Source organism: Gymnogyps californianus, chromosome 12 (assembly GCF_018139145.2).
Source record: "Gymnogyps californianus isolate 813 chromosome 12, ASM1813914v2, whole genome shotgun sequence".
Classification (NCBI taxonomy): Eukaryota; Metazoa; Chordata; class Aves; order Accipitriformes; family Cathartidae; genus Gymnogyps; species Gymnogyps californianus.
The window spans coordinates 23,493,563-23,513,529 of NC_059482.1; the positions used below are offsets into that span (position 1 = coordinate 23,493,563).

Consider the following 19,967-nt stretch of genomic DNA (forward strand, 5'->3'; position numbering starts at 1 on the left):
CGCCCGTGACACCCGGCGAGGGGAGTCGCCTCCTGGAGACACACCAGCCACAGCCCAGGGGCACAACAGCCTCGGCCGCCGGCGGGCCCTGAGGGCGGGCCCTGAGGGCGGGCCCTGAGGGCGGGCCCTGAGGGGGCCCTGAGGAAGGGCCCTGAGGAAGGGCCCTGAGGAAGGGCCCACGGCAGCTCCAGGCGAAGGGGCCGCGGCAGCCTCCGCGCTGGCCAGAGAACCGGCAGCACCCGGCACCGCCCCTCAGGGCGGCCCAGCTCCGCCCCGCCGCGCCGCAAAATGGCAGCCCCGCAGCTCCAGCGCGCCGCCCTCTCTTATTGGCCGTGCTTGAAAGGCTCCGCCAAGAAGCTGCGTTGCGAATGGCCGGCCGCTCTGCGGTCGCTAAGGCAACCGCCCCTCCCTCAGTTCCTATTGGCCGGGAAGCGTGCGGAAACCGGGCAGCCGCCCGGCTCGGCGCGGCGGGGTTCAGCGACGCCGGGGATTGGCCGGGGGGTGGCGGCTCTGATTGGCGGCGGCCGGGCGGAGGCGGGGCGCGGCCGAGGTTTGTTGTGAGGGGCCGGTTGTCAGGCGGCGGCGGTGCCGCCGGGGGGGGCGGGCGGGGGGTGGGGGTCCGGTACCGCCCGAGCTGCCGCCGCCGCCGGTAGAGCCGGGGCGGCTGGGCGGGCCCCACCGAGCACCGCCGCCGCCACCACCACCAGGCGTTCAAGCCGTCCCCCCGGCAGCTCCGGGCGCCGCCCGCTGCTCCTCATCGCCCGGTGAGGCTGCGGCGGCCCGAGGAGCGCTTCCCGCCCGCCCCCGCCGGCACCGCCCGCGGGGCTCCCCGCTGGCCCGTCGCTACCCTGATGGTCGTCAGCGGTGAGGCCTCGCCCCGCGCTGCTGTCGGGCCGGGCGGCGGGCTGCGCCCCCGCCCCCTGCCCGCTGCCGCCTCGGCGCGGCCTTCCCGCTCCTCGGCCCAGCGTGGCGGGGACGTCGCCGTAACCCCGGCCGGTGTTTTTTTTTGCCTCCAGGGCGGCCGGGGAAGGTCGGGTGGATGGGCCGGCGGCGGTAGGACGCGCCGGCGGAGAGGCGGCCCAGGCAGGGCCCGGCGGCGGAGCCTCGCTGGGAGGAGGAAGGCGCTTCTGGCCTGCCCGTCGGAGAGGCGCCGCGCTGAGACATGGCCGTGGCCGTCACCACTAAGACGGCGTGGAAGCTGCGTGAGTGTCGCCGGGCTGCGCTCCCGAGGGAGGGCAGAGGAGTCTCCCCAGCTGGAAGTGGGGTGGAAGAGGCGGTTTGTGATAGGAACCAGCTAATCCCTGCCTTGGGTGTGGGTGCCCCGGCCCTCTTTCCAAGTTGCTGACTGCAATTTTTAACTCCCAGAAATCCTTTTGGAAAACGTAGCAGCATAGTGGAATGGCGTAGGGCCTTGTCATTGCTGTTGTCAAAGGGTCAGGGCCTATATTTGTCCTGACTAGTTGCTGTGATGCTATCCTAAATTTCTAGCTAACCCCACATGACTCTAATGTAATATAAGAACAAGCAAGGGAGTGATGGAACCCCCCCTTCAGAGCCCAGGCTGCAGCGGGGAGTTCCCTCGGTGTCAGGTTATCCTGTTTGGGGTTGCCCTTCATTGCTGCTCACTTGTTACAGAAGGTGCACTGAGCTCTTTGCTGCAGGAGGGATGAGGTGATCTTTGCAGGGCCTGTATGTCTCATTCTCCTGAAATTGCTTTGCAAGAGGCAGTAAGAATCTGCTGCTTTTACGTCCATTATTTTTCCTCAGAAGGAGCAGTAAACAGTTGCCGACTGTCCATTTCTAGCTGCTTCCCTGGTCACTGATGAGTGATTTCACAGGGGCTGTCGAGAAATGCTTAGAAGCAGTGGGAAGTGATGGGTTGTTCAGAAGTACGAGCTTTAGACCAGGGACTTGGCGTCTAGAAATTGGCTAGCAGAAATACGGTATCCTTGACCGGTAACACATTAAGGGAGCTGAGATAATTGACTTAGTAATTTCGTATCTTTTTGAGGAGAAAGCCAGTTTGCTATGTTATCTTCCCATCCCTGAAACTCCAGTTATAGGAAAAGCTGGAAGTCGATCAATCTCCATTCTCTTTAAGTGGGCAGAAGTTCTTGATCTTCATTTTTGCTAGGCTCTGCCCCATCTTAGCATCCTCTTTAGAGCAAGAAGCATTCTGAATGTTAGAAATGTTTCAGCGATGCTAATTAGGAGCTTAATATTACTGAGCTGGTGGGTGACGAATACTTCATTAAAAAAAAAAAGTTTGTGGGTTTAAGGAAATTGGCACTTCACTGGGGGAGCGGATGAAGCTATCTGGCCAAGGCTGGCGTCAGGTTATAACCTGGCTTTTATGAACAGAGGGTTGAATACTTCAGCGGTGACTTTTAAACTTACAATATATTATTAAGAATGAAATCAAGAGGAGGGAAAAAGTGGAGCTGCTGACGCACTCATTTCAGCAGCAATGCTCAGCATCTATCCTTTCAATTTTAACTAGTGAGTTGGTCTATTAATACTAATTGTACTGTTGGTTACCTTCAAGTCTGTGTGTACATACATACTTTAGTTTAGCATTGTCATATGGAAGATTGGTCTTTCAACACAATACAAGCATATTTTCAGATTTGCCCTTCTCGTGTAATTTACGGTCCAGTTACCTTTGTAATTTGAAAGCTGTTTCTCCAGCTAAAGTGAAAGTTGCGCAGTTTTGCTTTCAAAAAAGCACTCTGAGAGCTTGAGATCAAAGTACCTGTAATTATTATTGCAGCCGTCTAATATCCTTTTGGATTAGTGTTGTGTGTAAAATGATCAAATTGCTCCTCCCACCAAAACAATCCGAAGGAAAGCTGAATTGATTGCTACCTAGCCTTTTTACAAACAAGTTTCATAACTATTAGGCATGCAAATCCTGTCAACTCTCAAAGAGATCTGTAGAGAGGAAGAAATCGGTAAATAGATCTGCCAAAAGCACCTGCCAAAAATTTGAGTGGATTTAAAAATCCACTGTGAAAATTAGATGTCTAAGCAAAGATGCTCCTTTGGTTTCTCTTTTGCCCCAAACTCATTTCTTTATGATGAGGCTTCCTTGGAGTTGTGTCATTGCGAAGCCCTCTCAGCACCAGAGCTTCCCCTCAGCCCCCAGTTTTTTAACAGTCTTTTAGTATCAGTCGTGTTTGTTCTTTTGTGCGCTTTCGGATCTACATTCGTCCTTCCTTCGTCACAGTTTCACACTTTGCATTGCGAAGTTTCACCTGTGTGACATAGTGGGAACGTAGCAAAGCCTCTGCCAAAGCTCAGAGAAGGCAGCTCCACCTACCCCCGCTGCTGAGTCTGACTTTTTTTGTGTAAGGTAACAAACTGTACTGCTGCTAATCTCCCAGTTCCTCTCAGGTTGGACAGTCTGCTGCCGCTTTCTAGAACGGGATTAGAGGGCCTTTCGCTAGATGACTCTGGCTGCTGCGTATTGTTGCAGCTTCTCAGACAGCTTGGCTTACTAAGACCCACCCTGGTACCGAAGGTAAAGCAGCTTCTGCGAGCAGGTTGCCACAGTTGAGCAAATCTTTAAAAGCTACTGAGCTGCTGCTAGAGAGAGAAGATGCTTTTTGTAAGCCACATGAGCACTGGAGTTGTGAAGCTTAGTCAGCAAATGTCTTACGTACAGCAGGCAGAGCCAAGAAGGACTGTTTCAAGCAAGATAATAGTGTGACTTCTTATCTGGACAGTGTGCTGCTGCAGCTTGGCTAGTGGAAACTGGAAAGTTCTTCTGGAGGAAGAATATTTTTTTTAGTCCTTTGGGATGTATGGCATGGAAAATTGTTGTACCAGTCTGTAATAACTGTTTGCTTTGTTTTGTGCAGAAGAGATCACGGCTCACAGCAGCAATGTGTCCTCACTAGTCCTAGGAAAAAGTTCAGGCCGGCTACTGGCAACTGGAGGAGATGACTGTCGGGTCAACATATGGTCAGTTAACAAGCCCAACTGCATCATGGTAAGAACAGGCCTGTTTTCAACTTTTGGGGGATGGGGATATTAATTCCGAGGTAGGGAGGGTGGGGAATGAGGGGAGAGATTGTTGGGTTGTAGCCTCTGGGACTTGTGAATAAAGTTTACCAACACCCAAAGCTGGGTGACCGGATTCTAGCTAAAGACAGGGACAGAATTCAGTAACTGGTGAGACCACTGCTCCAGAGAGAATCTGGGATGGCTGGCTGCTTCAGCTGGGCCAGTGCTTGCTCAGGTAATGAATATCGTGCCTTCCGTTACCAGGCTACAGATAATTAAATGCAGAGTTTTGTATGAGATCAGCTAGTTCTATAGCGCAAGCTACAGGGGCCAGTTTTATACCCTGGAGTTTGCCCTCCTAGCAGGAAACATCCCCAGCAGGATGCGTTCCCACCTGTCCCGCAGTCCCTAACTGTCGGCACAAAGTTTGTCAGAGTAGTTTGCTAACTTGCCTGTAGGCTGGGGAAGAGTAATGCTGGGCGCAGTGTGTTAGAAAGAATAGGGTTACCCCAGTGGTGATCACTAAAGCACATGATAAATACATTTAACAAATGTCTGTCCTGCATCGCTTTTGTTTTGAGTGGGTGTTGTGGAAAACCATCTTTAGCAAGTGTCCCTTGTCACTTGTTTAACTAACAACGCAATAATGTTGTGTTATGGAAGGCATTTCTCTAGCCAGCGTGAACCTTGTGAAGAAGAAATCAAGAAAGTAGGGTCAAAAAGGCTAAAAGGAGAATGTGTCTACTTTATTTTTCCATTCATTTACTGAAGTCAGGTATAAAGAGGTTGAAGTGGGTGCAAAAGGAGTTGCTCATCTTTGGCTGTGCTGTGCTTCTTGCATAGTGTTGTTAAGCTGTGTCTTTCCAGGCCCTTGGTGGTGGTGTGACAGTAGTTTGAAACCAGAGTATTGCCTTGCACAAGAAGGAGGGTTGGAGGACTAAATATCTCCGTACCCTTTCTGTGGGAGCAGAGAGCTGTACCTCTCCTGCGCTTCCTGGGAACCACAGACGTTAGAAGCTGGTGTTTCTGAGACGCAGGGACTGACTGGAGCTGCTGAGGACTTGTGCCATTCTTGTATATCAAAAGAATCTTGATTTTTGGGGTTGTGCTGTGTATTTTGTCCTCTGAAATTCATCTTCAGTCCTTACATTGTTAGGATTCCAGATGTTTAGGTGTTGGGGAAGAGGGAGAAGAGGAACTTTTCAAGTAGCATTGTGACTTTGGTTCCAGTGTGAGCTCTGTTTCTCACTAAGCAGGGACAGTCGCAGCTGTGGAGTATGTAGAGGATTTCAGTTGCACGTGAAATCCTAAGAAAGCCCCATCAGAACAGGCAGCTTTCAACTGGCGTTCCCAGCCTCTGTACGTGTGTGGGAGGCACAGAGCTAGCTTAGCTGTTTAAAAAGACCTGTTTGAGGATGGAGTAAAGCATGGAATATTGCTTAATTGAGAAGTAAAAAGTCTGTAATAGTAGTATTGGTTTTCTAGAGCTAATTTTAAATATTCTTGTGTTTTAATTAAATACTGGCCTTTTCAAAATACTTATGTAATTTGTAAGCTTTTAGATGCTCAAGGATGAAAGGAGCTGCGTACATGTGAATTACTACCTTATGCCTCAAGTTAATACTTCAGTAATAGCACCACGTTATCACTGTGACACCCATTGCTGGCAGCAACGTACGGCTCCTTGCTTATGTGAAGGTTTCGAAGCAGCCCTGATTTTGCTCTTGCTTTGATTTTGTAACCGGTTCGTGACACTTACGTGACCCATTTAGAGCAAACACGGTGCCATTGCGCTTGCACAGCATAATTTTTATAATGTAAGCATGTGTCAACCTTGTCTGGGCATCCACACCTAATGTTTAACTACCCATGTCTCTGTTGATGCATCCTTTAAAAATTAGTCAGTGTGCCCCAGAAAGTGGGATAACGTGGAAGATACGTGCGCGGTGCTATATGCAGTGATGATCTTCAGGGTGCTTTACCATACCATATACAGTATGATGAGGAAAAAGGACCAGTGGCACGATCAGGTGGTCCCAGCTCATGGCTAAATAGTTACCAGTCGAGTATGAACAACGCCGCTGTGGACAGGGCTGTGTCAGCAGCTGTTAATTGTGACTCGTGGTTTTCTTTGCAGAGCTTGACAGGCCATACAACGCCCATTGAGAGCCTACAGATCAATACGAATGAGGAACTCATTGTTGCAGGGTCCCAGTCAGGGTCCATTCGAGTCTGGGACCTGGAGGCTGCCAAAAGTATGTTTCCATGAGTTTTCACTTCTGTTAATGCACGCTTTTTGGAATATCCTTATGCTTAATATCTGTGCTGACCCAGAAGGTTTGCAACTTAAGAAGGAACAGCAGCCTGGCATTGCTTTCATCCTAATTTCCATCCCTCTTAGAGGGCTTTTATGCACTTCCTGCTGAGACTGTAGAGCTGTGTATGCACGCTCGAGCAGAAATTTGTACGTGTATTGTGGAGACTGATTTGAGGAACTAGTTTGTAGGTTTTGACCCGAGTGTGTTGAAATCTATATACCAGATCAGGTTCCATGCGTGTATAGAGTAACTAGGCACACAGAATTTGTATTCAGAGTCTCAGCTGAAAATTGTCAACCTTAATAAAAGGATCTAAAATCAGATTGGAAGTTTTGAAAATATTAGGATCTGCACAAGTCCAGGACTCCCCCGCTTTCTGACCTCTTGTTCTCGTTCTTAGGTTCTAACTTTTCTGTTTTTCCTCAAATGATTTTTTTTTTCCTCTTCTGCTCTTGCGTGGCCATATAAATAGACAAAGACGTAATTTTTAATAAATTTTAAAAGCTATGAACTCATCGAGCTCTGATCCTTTAAAGGCCAGCTGTTGAGTCATGCTTTATTTATTGCATTTTTCTCAAATCCTAGAACAAGTTTGCAAAGGTATCATGAATCACTTGAGTGCATTCCAGCAGGAATACCATCAAATGACGGAATATTTCTTATAGGTTGCTACTTGTTCATAGAAAGAATGTGTAATGAAAATAGACTTATACTGGCTGAGCTAAGAAGGCAAGCAGCAGGTGGCATAAATAATAAAAAGCACTTTTGTCATTCAGACAGTTAGAATCAGTTCAGTTACAAAATAGTTTGGCTCTACCAGTGGAGAGTAACTGATCTGGCTGAATTTATGAGGAGACCTATGAGCCAGTGTCTGTGCAAATGACCACTCCAGGTCTGGCTCAAGAGCTAATTTCTGCCAGGGGAATCATCAGACTGTTCCAGATGACAGATGATGGAGAGAGATTGCCCATGTTACTATCTGAGCAATTCTTCTTCCTCCAAGTTGAGTTCTGCGTTCGTCTCTGCTCTCAGAGATACGGTGTACCAGTTCTACTGGTCCTTTCTGGTTTCCAGAATTACAGGGGGTGTTACTTGGTTGATGACTTGCTGAAACAGTGATAATTTCTTTGTCTCATGCTTCCTAAGCGTCCTTTCCTGGTCTTTGGGATGCTTCTTGCAAGGGGCAATTGAAGGATTCCAGGGCAAATATTGGAACCTAAGAGGTAGGAGTCAGGATTGTGCCTGGACGGGCGTGCAGAGTCCCGGGAAAGGGTCTGTCTAATAGCTGCAAGGTGAACGGCGCAGGCAATCGGATGTCCCTTTCACTTCCTGGCTAAAACTGTTCCCTCCCCACCTTCCATTTTTGCTCTGTTTGTAACAAGTGGAAAGATACACTGCCTGACAGCTGCCTCGAAGTCTGCCTTTTTAGTTTTATTTTCAGAATGGAGACTTTTGGAGTTCTATTCATAGTTTCCACACCTAAGGACAGGACTTTGATTAGGATCATTGAACATGGGCCCTCTGTTGCCATTTCTTTGCATTGCAAGGGTAAAGTCAGAAACATTTCCATAAGATAATGTATACAGATGAATAAACAATATGTAGCGTGTCTAATGTACGTTGTATTAGCATGTGCTTACTGGTGAGGATAGTATGGCTAAACTTCTGCATGGTGTCTGGGGGAAATGGACTACTAAATGTTTGCTCCCTGTTCCTTCTCCCTGCTCTGCTTCTCCTTTTCCCAGTTCTTCGTACCTTACTCGGTCACAAAGCGAATATCTGCAGCCTTGATTTCCATCCTTTTGGAAGCTTTGTGGCATCTGGCTCTTTGGACACGAACATTAAGGTAAAACCCAGCTTCCCCTAGAGATTGCCCTCTTCACTTGCAGTAGCTTTGTTTTGAAGAGTGCCAGAACGTGTTTTGTGCCAAGCTGTTGGTAGATGCTGTACATCATCATTTCCATGTGTGTGGGCAGGTGTATTTGCGAGTGCTTGTGAAATTCGTGCATGTATTTTCACAGCGGTAGCTCCTGAGCGTGACTCCTCTGTTGTGGAATGTGGCTCCGAGTAAGGTGCCAGCCGAGACCTGGTGTCAGGAAGCTCAGATGTCCTGATTGCTGTGGATTGCGTCTGCTTCATCAGGCTGGTGTTTGACTGTAGGAACTGAGCTTCTGTAGTAAGAAATACCTTACAGAAGTGATTCTCGCTTGGGGAATTGGGTTAGGAAATACCCCTGAAGCAAACAGGGGTTCAACAGCCCCTTCAGTGTTTTCATTCTGCAGTGTCTATCAGCTTGGTGACAGGGAGAGCTCTTGTTCTGACGGGACGCTTGGGCTCCCCACGTACTGCTCTAAGCATATCTTTTGTTCGCTTTTCTTCCCTGTAGCTCTGGGATGTGAGAAGAAAAGGCTGTGTCTTCAGGTACAAGGTAAAATGCTTCATTAGTTTTCAGGCGAAGAGAGGAGAAAGATTTCTGTCGAGGACTTGTGAGCAAACCTTAAAGTGATTACGTACAATTAACTTCTGAGTTTTCCAGTACGAAAATAAGATCTGCACGATTTGTGAAGTGGCCTGGCAAACCTCTGCAGACCTCTGGGAACCGTATGGGAATATGAAATGGATATCCTAGGAGTTAATGTACTATAGTCTGGTTGGCTTCAGTGGGGATGGAGAGCATCCATGAGTGTTTCTTTATATACTGTGACTGATATTGCCATGCTAGTCCCCACTGCACCAAGATGGTTCCATTCTTGGGGCCTCTTTCTACCCAAAGAACTTGCTGTATATTAATTTCATTTAGAAACCAACTTAATGGCATAGCACTTCTATCTGACCACCCATAAATCTGTGTAATTTAAAATTGATTCTTATTAGTTAAGCCAGATCTGTATTTACCATGCTTAAACAGATGCCAGAAATGTCTAGATGAGAGAGATTACACCCATTTAGCATGGATGGGTGTAGCTCTTGAGTGTAGTGTTTAGTGTTCTGCGAGCTGCGGACTCTGTGAAACAGTTACTTGATTTTATTTTATTATATTGTGTAGGATTGAAAGACAAAAGCCAGAATTCCCTCTAAAGGAAGGGGGGGGGGGAGCGGGAAGAAAATACTACTTGTTGTTCTCATTTCAGGGTCACACAGAAGCAGTTCGATGTCTCCGCTTTAGTCCTGATGGGAAATGGTTAGCCTCTGCTGCTGATGATCACACTGTAAAGGTAATTTATTGCGACACTCTCCTTATGTGCTCGTGGCACATAGGAATGCTGGGATCGGCTTTTTACCAGGCATTACCAGCACTCGCTCCTAAACACCTTCAGTTCATTAGGCAGCTGGCTCAGCCCTGTGGCTTTGCAGGGACCAGTCTGTTTATGAGGATGGTGTCCAGTGGCCCACAACATCCAGAAAAGAGCTGCATGTGTTGAAACGCACTTATCCAACAGGCACGTTGGCACTGTGCGTGTGAAGGTTCAAGTTTTGATGGTGGTAGAGTTGTGATACCTGAACGTTGGCCTCAGTCGTCTCTGTAAATGTTACAGAATGAGTTGTCCACAGCACGTTGCTTCACCACACCAATTTCTGGCTCTGCTCAGTTAATTCAGTAGGAGTGCGTTGTCATACACATTGCACATGATTGTCAGTCTGAAAATTGCTGTCAGGACTGAGCAGAGCAAGAGAAGGAATTCAGAAAAGTATCGACTGAAGCAGTGGCTTCAGTTGTTTCAGATGTGGTATGGAGGAATGTGGGCGAAGGACTGATTTTTGTTTTCGGCTTCGCATGAAAGAAACTGATCAGTCATTTCACTCTGGATTTTTCAGTGGAGACTAAAGCACAGGAAGAATGAATTGCTAAGGGATTCAGAGCTTTCAGATTTTTGTTTCTTTGCTTTTGAGATTTAATCTGTGGGGACAGGTGGAACTGCTGTATTTTATCCCAGTCTCTAAATATAAACCAGAAGCTTCTAGGGGACAAATCAGGAATTAAAACTAAATGGAAAATTTGAAAGAGAATGCCAAAAAAAAAGAAGAAAAAAAGAAAAAAATGCAGCCTTAAATGAGTGGGACGGTACTCCTTCCCTGATCATTGCTTTCTTTGACAAACTTGAGTCTGTTCTTGGAGGGGGAGAAGTGTTAGAAGGTTGCCAGTACAAGGAAATCTGAAGTGTATTGGAATTCTCTAACATTAAATCTTTTCAAGAGTCTCTCTGTTCTTTCCTTCTTCTGTGGGATCCTTTCCTTCTAGCTGTGGGATCTGGCTGCCGGGAAGATAATGTTTGAGTTTACAGGACATACCGGCCCAGTAAACGTTGTTGAATTCCATCCCAATGAATACCTTTTGGCTTCTGGCAGCTCTGACAGGTACGTAAGGGGAGGGAGAAAGAAGGGAATAGTATGTGTCGGTTCCCTTTCCCAATGCCCTTCCTTTTAGGAACGTAGAAAATATGTAGAATATCACACAACTCAAACCTGTCATTGCAAGAGCCTGACATCTAGCCAGCAGCGTGTCACATCCGTGATGCGCAGCACACGGAGATCTTGCCTTCTCATCCAAAATGGATGGCATCTTCTGCCACACTGGAAAACAATGCGATAGCCTCAAGCATCGCACTAATCCAGCTGACATCCTATCTGAACAGCAAGCAGTCCCGCTCAGCTAGCAGGGTGTCCTCTTAGCTCTGGTCAGCTCTAAATACCTATCCATACCTAGAGCCTCTGAGCGTCTGTGGCTGGATTCATGGATCTCAGCTAGACTAGCCGCCTGTGTACGTTCATCGTATGTGCACAATGGCGAAAGTCATTCTAGCTATTAGCGTGTTATTTCAATACTGGATCCTACAGCAGATTTCTAGAGGGATGAGCGTCCCCCTGTACTCGGCACTGGTGAGGCCGCACCTCGAATCCTGTGTTCAGTTTTGGGCCCCTCACTACAAGACAGACATTGAGGTGCTGGAGGGCATCCAAAGAAGAGCACCGAAGCTGGTGAAGGGTGTAGAGAACAAGTCTTAGGAGGAGCGGCTGAGGGAACTGGGGTTGTTTAGCCTGGAGAAAAGGAGGCTGAGGGGAGACCTTATCTCCAACTACCTGAAAGGAGGTTGTAGCGAGGTGGGGGTCGGTCTCTTCTCCCAAGTAACAAGCGATAGGACAGGAGGAAACGGCCTCAAGTTGCGCCAGGGGAGGTTTAGATTGGATATTAGGAAAAATTTCTTCACCGAAAGGGTTGTCAAGCATTGGAACAGGCTGCCCAGTGAAGTGGTTGAGTCCCCATCCCTGGAGGTATTTAAAAGACATGTAGATGTGGCACTTAGGGACATGGTTTAGTGGTGGACTTGGCAGTGCTAGGTTTATGGTTGGACTTGATGATCTCAAGGGTCTTTCAAACCTAAATGATTCTGTGATTTTTGTTGTGTTGTGTGTACAGGACTGTTCGGTTCTGGGACTTGGAGAAGTTTCAAGTTGTGAGCTGTATTGAAGAGGAGGCTACTCCTGTCAGGTAAATTAAATTCCGACTGCAGTGTGCTAGGCAGAGACTAAAGTGGGGGTGACGGGAGGATTTCCTGAAAGAGAGACTTTACTGGGGAGAAATTTGGGCTGCTGGAGATGGTGCCCAGGCCTACCAGGTTGTACAGGTGAACACCAGATGGGTAGGTTCATTGTTAGAAACGGGGCTGGAGGTGTTCAGTGAGGTCAGGGATACAGCCCTGGGGTCCTTGTGGGACTGAGCAAGGTTGGAAAGCTGGGCCTCATTCTCCACCTGCCTTCCTCCCAGGTGCGTGCTCTTCAATCCAGATGGCTGCTGCTTGTATAGTGGCTTCCAGGACTCGCTGCGTGTGTACGGCTGGGAGCCAGAGCGCTGTTTTGATGTGGTCTTGGTGAACTGGGGAAAAGTAGCTGACTTATCTATCTGCAACAACCAGCTGGTAAGTCACCGCTCCTGAGGAGTCGGGGAGGCAGCTGCGAAACACGAGATAAAATCCTCCTGCCTCCTTGCAGGCCTTCTGACCTTTAAGCTTATGTCAGACTAGAAGTGGCTAGGGCTTGCAATGTGCCCAGCACTTAGACAAAGCTTGTGTGCTTGTGCTTTCAGCAGCCTCATGCTCCACTTTGTCTCTCTTTTGGCTTCTGGAGGAAAGAACTGGGGCTTGGTTTGACCAGTATTTAGAAATTATGCTTGGCAAAACTTTTATCATAGCCTTTCATAAAACATTGGCAACTTCAACTTGAAAAAGCCAAAACACTGAACTGAGAAATTCTCGAGTGTGGTTGCTCAGGGTCACTCCATCATGCCTGTTCTCAAAAAGGCTGGCGTGCACCCTGCTCCCTGGTGAATTACCTTGACCTTTTGCCTCTGCAGATAGGAGTTTCCTTTGCGCAAAGCACAGTCTCTTCCTTCGTTGTGGATCTCAGCAGAGTCACAAAGTTGGATTCTATTCCTCATGGGCTGATCAGGGATGACGAGCCTCTTGTGCCGCCTACCCCCACGGGGTCCTCCCTTCGCCGCATCTATGACAGGCCCTCAACTAGCTGCAGCAAGCCACAGAGGTAAGGGAATCTGCTGGCTGGTTGAATTTCAAGATTTTAAGGAAATGTACAAGGAGCTTAGTGCTCTCGCTCTCTCTGACAGAGTCCATATGACTTCCCCTGACACCATCTCTTTTTCCACAGCAGAGTGAAGCACAACTCAGAGAGTGAGAGGCGCAGTCCCAGCAGTGAAGATGACCGGGATGAGAAGGAATCGAAGGCTGAGATCCAGAACCCGGAGGATTACAAAGAGATCTTCCAGCCCAAGAATGCTATCTGTCAGTACCAGGGTTTATTGTGCTTTTGAGTGGTGTTTGGATTAGAGCTGTAGGTGCTAAACTGGTTCAGTAGAAGTGAGCTTTGGCTTACTATGATAGAGGCTTCACCTGTGACTGGGAGAGTTTAGAAAACTTTTCTTTAATATTCTGTGCTTGGACGCTGAACCCCAGATCGTGTTGGTGAACTGCTGGAAGGTGGCACCTTTACTAGGGGGCAGCGATGTCCGGTCGAAGCTTGGCTCAGAATCCAGAGCTCCATTGTAAACATGCTGCCTTCCTGTCCTGATGAGGAAGGACTACTGTGTTACGGGATCTTTATTAGCTTAGAATTTTGATATGTATAAAATCAGCAGCCTCCATTAAAGAAGGAAAGGCAAAATGTTTTGTTAAAGCAGAGACTGTTGTTTAGGAGGCATAGTGCAATGCCTGTGTCTCATTTTTATGTAAATGAGAAAAATGAGATACACTTTCTAAGGAATTCATAGTCATTATTTTGATTTACTTATGTAAATCAGTTTAGCGGGAGGTGAATTTTTTTTCTAATATAATTTGTTGGGACAGTGCCTTTTCTTGTGCTGCACACCTCTACAGCCGCAATGAACTACACGGGTCAGTTTTGTCCCTCCCATCCATGAAGGCTGAAAGCCTTTGGCTAAACTCAACGATAGCGTCAAGGTCTGAAGGAGATAACCCTGCTTGCCGTATCACTGATTACCCTAATCTGTGGAGTTGTTGGAGATCTCCCAGCTCCAAGGTTGATTTATCGCTAATCTATAGCCTTGCATGCTCCTTCGTTTCTTTATTCTTTTTTTTTTTTCTCTCTTTCTGTAGGTCGAACTCCGCCTCGAAACAACGAGCCCTTTCCAGCCCCTCCTGAGGATGGTGAGTATGAAAATGACCCCTTGGTGGGAATGGGGATTAATGGCCCTCAAAAGAGGGAGAGCTGCATGTCTGCAGAAACGACTACTTGTAGTCCAGCTATACAGAACCTTTGCTCTCAACTCCTCTTGAAAGGAACAATCAGTTTCTGCTTTTCCACTTCTTTCCATCTTGGTAGAGCCCGTAACTGCAAAGGAAGCAGTGAAGCCCAGCCAAGCTGCGGATGTCCAGACCCCGTTGCCAAAGCAAGAACTTGTACGTACTGTATGATCTGTTAATAGCTGTTCACGCTCCTACTGTGAAAGATATGCGAGTGCTGGAGACGTTACGATTTCTAATCAAGCTGATTCCTCTACTGAAGAGCAGTAAAAGTGCAGCTCCACTCTTTGTCCTGCCCGTGTGTCTTGCCTGAGCGGCGGAATCGAAGGCCAAGCCTCCAACAGGCAATGGCTGTATTGCTTTTGTTCGCTTCTTGCACTTGCAGTGGTGTTTTTCCTTGCGTCTCAAAATTGGGGCACTCTGAAGAGAACCAAGTGCCAGATTTCTGCAAGTGCTTGAACTGAGGCTGTTTTGTCGCCAAAATCGCAAGCAGCCGATGGGCCAGGGTACATTATACTGGCTTCTTTAGAATTTTCTCTTGGCCTTCAGGCTGGCCACGGCCCATTGCCCTGAATTTAGGCGCTGATAACAATGACAGCACTTGGCACTTCTGCTGGGGCATCTCCATGTTCTTTGCAAACATTAATTACATCTTGGCGTGTACCTGAGAGATACTTTATTGCCTCTTAAACTATGCTAGCGAATTGGAGACTGCTTCTGCATTAGGGCCATGCTGTGAGAGGAAAGTGGGTCAGGAAAAAAAGGACATCAGGCTAGGGCCAGACTGTTGCTGCTAGAGCTTTTATCCCAATTTCTCCTGCAGCCTGATCCGGTTCAGAGGCCACCGATTGCCTCCTCAACTCCTTTGACCAGAACAGAGCCGTCGGTGATTCCTGCAGCCAGGAATGAGCCCATTGGCCTGAAAGCCTCTGACTTTCTACCAGTAAGTATCTCTGGAAAAAAGTTTCCAGCCGGTGTCTGTGTTGGGTGGCATCAGAAAGGGGGTTCTCTGAGGTGCAGAAGTGTCTGAGGTGCTTTCTGCAGCCTGCAGTCCTCAGTACTGAGTGAGAACACGTTACCTCCTGCTCTCCCTCTCCTCACTTGGTGCTTCCCCTGCCAGCTTACTCTCCTGCCTCCCAACTGCTTTGACTTGCAGTTCCTGCGGAATTAGCACCTCAGGGTTGCTGGACCCAGCCCCCGTTCCGATCGACAGCAGGCTGATGCGAACACAGCAGCGTTGATCCAGCGGGTTATCAAAGCAGAGAGCGAGGGATGAGACAGAGACAGTGAACAATTCCATACGCTAGACAGTGATTCATTTAGAAAATTGATGTCTGCCATTACACATACATAATTATCACACAGGAGTCTTCGCCTCTTGCATCTCGGAGGCCTCTTGGTCTCTCTTGGGAGGGTATTCCCTGTCCCAAAAAGGGGGAAGGACCAGAGCATCCTGATGATCCCAAACTCTAAATGTGAGCAAAGGAAGTAGTGGATCCAGCATGGCTTGGGCAGGAATCAAATTGAGAGTCTAAGAAATTGTGTAAGATTTATGCTTTGTAATAAAATTTGCCCACTTCAGATGAATGTTTCACATTAAAAAAAAGGGATTGCATGAGAACATTTCTTCGTCAAAACATACTGGTTTTGAAAACTTACTTTTAATTCACCTTTTTTTAATTTTGAGAGTTTTTCCAAAGCTTCAAACATGTTTGCGATTGACGTAGTAGAAAAGGCAGAAGAGAAGTAACTGAAATCAGAACAAATTGAGCATTTCCCTTTCAAAATGTTTTTAACACAATCTGCAAAGAAGTCGGTATTTACTGGCACTCTGTACACCAAAACCAGCTCTCACCTAGGCCAGAGAAAGCTCCTACCCTTCTGTGCCATCCTGCTCTGTCATTGCTGCTCCATCCGTGTCTGTACTTTCAGGCTGTGAAAAACCAAAGCCAGGCCGAGCTCGTGGATGAGGAAGCCATGTCCCAGATCAGGAAAGGCCACGAGACCATGTGTGTGGTGCTCACCAGCCGCCACAAGAATCTGGACACCGTGCGGGCTGTGTGGAGCACCGGTGACATCAAGGCAAGGATGTGGAGATACCTGAGGCTCACGAGGGGAGCGGCTGAGCAGCTCTGTTGGCTTGTCTGGGGCCGATTCTGCCTCTTACACAAAATGCAGGGTCTCACAGCTTTTGTCCCCAGGGCTGCACCGCAGAGTGCTGCTGTGTCCCACCCGTGGTTGAATGGTCACAAAGAAATGTGGAGAAAACTGTCTGGTGTGAGAGTTATCTTCTCTTCCCTAGCCAACTCCACATTTCCTCTACCTTGTTTTTGAAAAGCGGCACTTGATATTAATTGCATTAGCCTAGCCAGTTTGAGCTTTGTAATAGACGACTTCTTCTTCCCCTTCTCTCTCAGAACTCTGTGGACTCTGCCGTGGCGATCAACGATCTGTCTGTTGTTGTGGACCTCTTGAATATTGTCAACCAAAAAGCGTGAGTCCTGGATGGGGGCAGCCCCTGGGATACCCGAGAGCTGTCTGGCTGGGCGTCGGGAGGGCTGCGTTGTACCTGCCTCGTGTCCAGCGGGCCGTGGCAGCGTGAAATGCGTGTGCTCGTAGTCAGATCTTCAAGTCTGCGGTGCCAGTAACTGCTGGAGTTGTTGTGGGGCCTTTTCTGTAGGCAAATGATGTCTTGCAAGGAAAATTGAAGTCTTAGGGCTTCGTAAAGCGATTCTGCTGAGAGTCAATAAAATATGTCAGAACCTGCCACTTCCTATCGCAAGGGGGAGTCGGTGAACTTGCTCAGTAAACTTGAGTGCCGCTGCCTGGGCTTTTTTGCCAGAAAGCATTATTTATGTCGATTCAGCCTTCTAAAGCCTCAGTCTCTGGTCTCAGAATGTGTCCTTTTCGTTTCAGATCTCTCTGGAAGCTGGATTTGTGTACTATAGTCCTGCCGCAGATAGAAAAACTACTCCAAAGTAAATATGAAAGGTGAGGCCCCAAGAACACGGTGTGCTTGGGGGATAAGGCGGGGATATTCATAGGAGAGCTCCACTGGGTATTTTGTAGCTGAAAGAAAATCCTGAAAAATCACAGCAGATACAGTATAATGCCGATACAACGCCTGGAAAAGAGCAATGGAGTTGCCAAGTGTGTGGGAGAAAAGATATGGAAAGTATGCATGGGCAAGAAGAGCAGGATGTTGAGATTCGGCGTAGGTGTGTTGGATTGAAGGCAGCTCGGGCAGCCAGGAGGGGTCAAAGCCACGTAAAACCAGTGGGCTCTGCGCACTGGTGGGAGTGAAACTGTTGTCTTGGGACAAGGGGAACGAAGTCCTGCAGCAGCCTTGGCGTCGCTTGGAAGATTGCTTTGAACCTCATCGTTAGGTGGCAAAAAAAATGCAGCCTCTCTCTTAAGATGGAGTTTCTGCCCGCCCTTCCTACCGGGAGAGAGGCTCCTGCCAGGTGCCCTCGGCAGGACATCTCCGCTCTTGAGCAGAAGGGTCCCGCTTAGCAGGGTGTATGCCAGGACCTTTCGAAAGGGCTCGCTTTCAGTCTTGGCTTGAACCAAGATGTGTTGGCACTTGGCTGTTGCTCTCCTTACCAGGTTACGGGTGGTGGAGAGGGGGTGGTTTGAGTAGATTATCCCCAGCGACTGGATGCGAGTGAGGGCTGTGTGCTGGGAGGACAGGAATGAAATTCAAGTGGGACCCGGTTCTCTGTTTGTTTTTTCAGTTACGTGCAAACTGGCTGCACCTCCCTGAAACTCATTCTCCAGAGATTCCTGCCACTGATCACAGACATCCTCGCTGCACCACCTTCTGTCGGAGTGGACATCACCAGAGAGGAAAGGTGAGGCACTTTACTCACCTCCACTTGCTCCCTTTTTGAACCAGCCTTTCTCTTGGGTGAGCTTTGCTCCTCACCGTCGAGGCTTTGATACTAGACTGGGCATGCCTTCCCTTTTGTCTGCAAACACCAAACCCTCCTGCTCTGAGAAAAAGACCAAGGACTGCTTTTCCCTCTGTCACTGTGAATTGAGTCATAACTAAACAAAGTGTGAGTATGTCAGGAGTAAAACCACCCTGTGGCTTCACCCTCTACCTCACCAGACACATGAGTTGTCAGCCAAGCCCTGGATTTCCAGTTCATTCACAGGATAGCTCTGCTCTGAGAATTGGCCCTCCGAAACCAGCACCTCCTTCCTCCCCGGACTTTACTGCCGAAGGGGAAAAGAGGAGTGAAAGAGCCCGTTTGTGGATGCCGTTCTCCTCCGTCATCAGGACGTGGGCTGAATCCCTGGTGTTTCTACAGAGCCACGCTCACATTTTCAGCCTCTTCCAGGCCGTTTGCAGGGCTTGTCTGTTCTCTCCTGCTTGAGTTGCATCTTTGGCACTACAGGAACAAGCACATCTCTTAAGCAGCTGAGGATTCATGCTGTGTCTGCTGTCTGGTTTTTTTTTTTTGCAGGCTCCATAAATGCAAGCTGTGCTACAAGCAGCTGAAAAACATCAGCAACATCGTCAAGAACAAGTCTGGGCTCAGCGGCCGCCACGGTAGTGCCTTTCGGGAACTGCATCTCCTCATGGCCGTCCTGGAGTGACGGCCGCCACCTCCTCACGTGCAAACACAGGCTGCCAAGCTCCCCTCTGCTCTTGGTCTGGCTGGATTTCACCTCTCTCCGTGTGTCCGTCTTCCCCCCCCGCCCCTGCAGCACGGTAGGGAAGTGGAATCTCGCTGGCTGGTCGCCTGCCCGGCACCGGTGCCTTATGGGCTGGATGGAGGACGTGAGCGGAGAGACGTCTGTGCTGTGTGAGGGGACCTGGCTGGCGGCGAGCCCCGCAAAGCCCCTGCGGGGAAGCAGCTTCATTTCAGCTCTTCATCTCACCGTCAAGCCCTCGGCTGCTCCGTCTCTGTGTGCTGGCCTTTCCCTGACGGGATGGTTCCGAGCCTGCTGTCACCCTTCCTTCACCCGTCTGTGCTGTCGGTTCTTGTCGCTTGGCTCTGTGGGCTGGGGCCGGCTGGCCCCGCTCTCCTCGTGCAGCGCGCTGAGGACTGCGGCGTCCGCCCCGCAAAAGCCTGCTGTGGGGTGGAGCGCCCTTTCCCTACGGAAGGGACTTCTTCAGCTGCCGCGTGGGACCGGCCCCTCTGGCTTGCTTCACCAAACGTGAGGCAGGACGCCGTGCCGCCGTGCCTGGTGGAGTCTCAAGGACCCGTATCGCGAGGAGGCTGTCTCTTGGCTTCTCAAAAATGCCTGCTGGCACCCTGGGCCGCAGAAGATTAATATCTTCAGACTGTTGCTGGGAACTGAGGCCTACCTGGATCTGTTAAAATATGTGACTTACTTAAACAGGACTTGTCGTATGTGTTTGCCTTTGGGGGTAAGGATTTGGGAGGGTGGAGGAACAGAGGGACATGGACTAATGTCTTTCTACATCCACTGGACCACTCTTAGAGGTTTTTTTTTTTCCCAATAAATGTCTGTCAGAACCTTTCTGTCCCTCTTTCTTCTTGCCTGTGGGGAAAGAGGTTCCTGTTGGTGCTTCCCCTGCTCCTCCCAGCCTGTCTCCCGTTTTATACACTGGAGCCTGTTCTCCGGGAAGACTGTAACTTATAATGAATTTTATTAAAAGATTTGTAACTTTTTTTAAAAAGTTGTGTTAAATGCCTGAATCTCTTGAAGTACTGTTCACCTTGGCACAGCTCCTGGCTGGGAGCGTCCAGGGAAAGCGCAGGGCTCTGTTCCCTGCGTGTCCTGTGGGGAAGCCGGCCGTTCTCACCCTTCCTGCTGGGAGGCTGCAGTGAGTAAGTGGATGCGGTGAGCGAGTCGGAGAGACAGCACTGACCGGGTGGCTTGCTGAAACCCTGGGGGA

The 19,967-nt window shown here is 48.9% G+C and overlaps 1 protein-coding gene across 2 annotated transcripts; it reads left to right on the forward strand.

Moving 5' to 3' along the window:
- The first annotated feature begins 768 nt into the window (after window positions 1-768).
- Window positions 769-19,748, forward strand: KATNB1 (katanin regulatory subunit B1). 2 transcript variants are annotated; one of them, XM_050903892.1, is made up of 20 exons: window positions 769-864; window positions 1,017-1,202; window positions 3,861-3,991; window positions 6,143-6,260; window positions 8,069-8,169; window positions 8,710-8,751; window positions 9,455-9,538; window positions 10,564-10,679; window positions 11,740-11,811; window positions 12,088-12,238; window positions 12,673-12,860; window positions 12,987-13,117; window positions 13,949-13,999; window positions 14,175-14,251; window positions 14,919-15,038; window positions 16,028-16,177; window positions 16,513-16,589; window positions 17,012-17,086; window positions 17,830-17,946; window positions 18,565-19,748. In XM_050903892.1, the coding sequence occupies exons 2-20, from the start codon at window positions 1,163-1,165 to the stop codon at window positions 18,695-18,697; spliced, it is 1,974 nt and encodes a 657-aa protein (XP_050759849.1). In that variant the 5' UTR covers window positions 769-864; window positions 1,017-1,162; the 3' UTR covers window positions 18,698-19,748. The 2 variants fall into 2 exon arrangements, with proteins under 2 accessions (XP_050759849.1, XP_050759848.1); XM_050903891.1 differs by having other exon boundaries at window positions 770-864; window positions 12,984-13,117.
- Window positions 19,749-19,967: the final 219 nt, after the last annotated feature.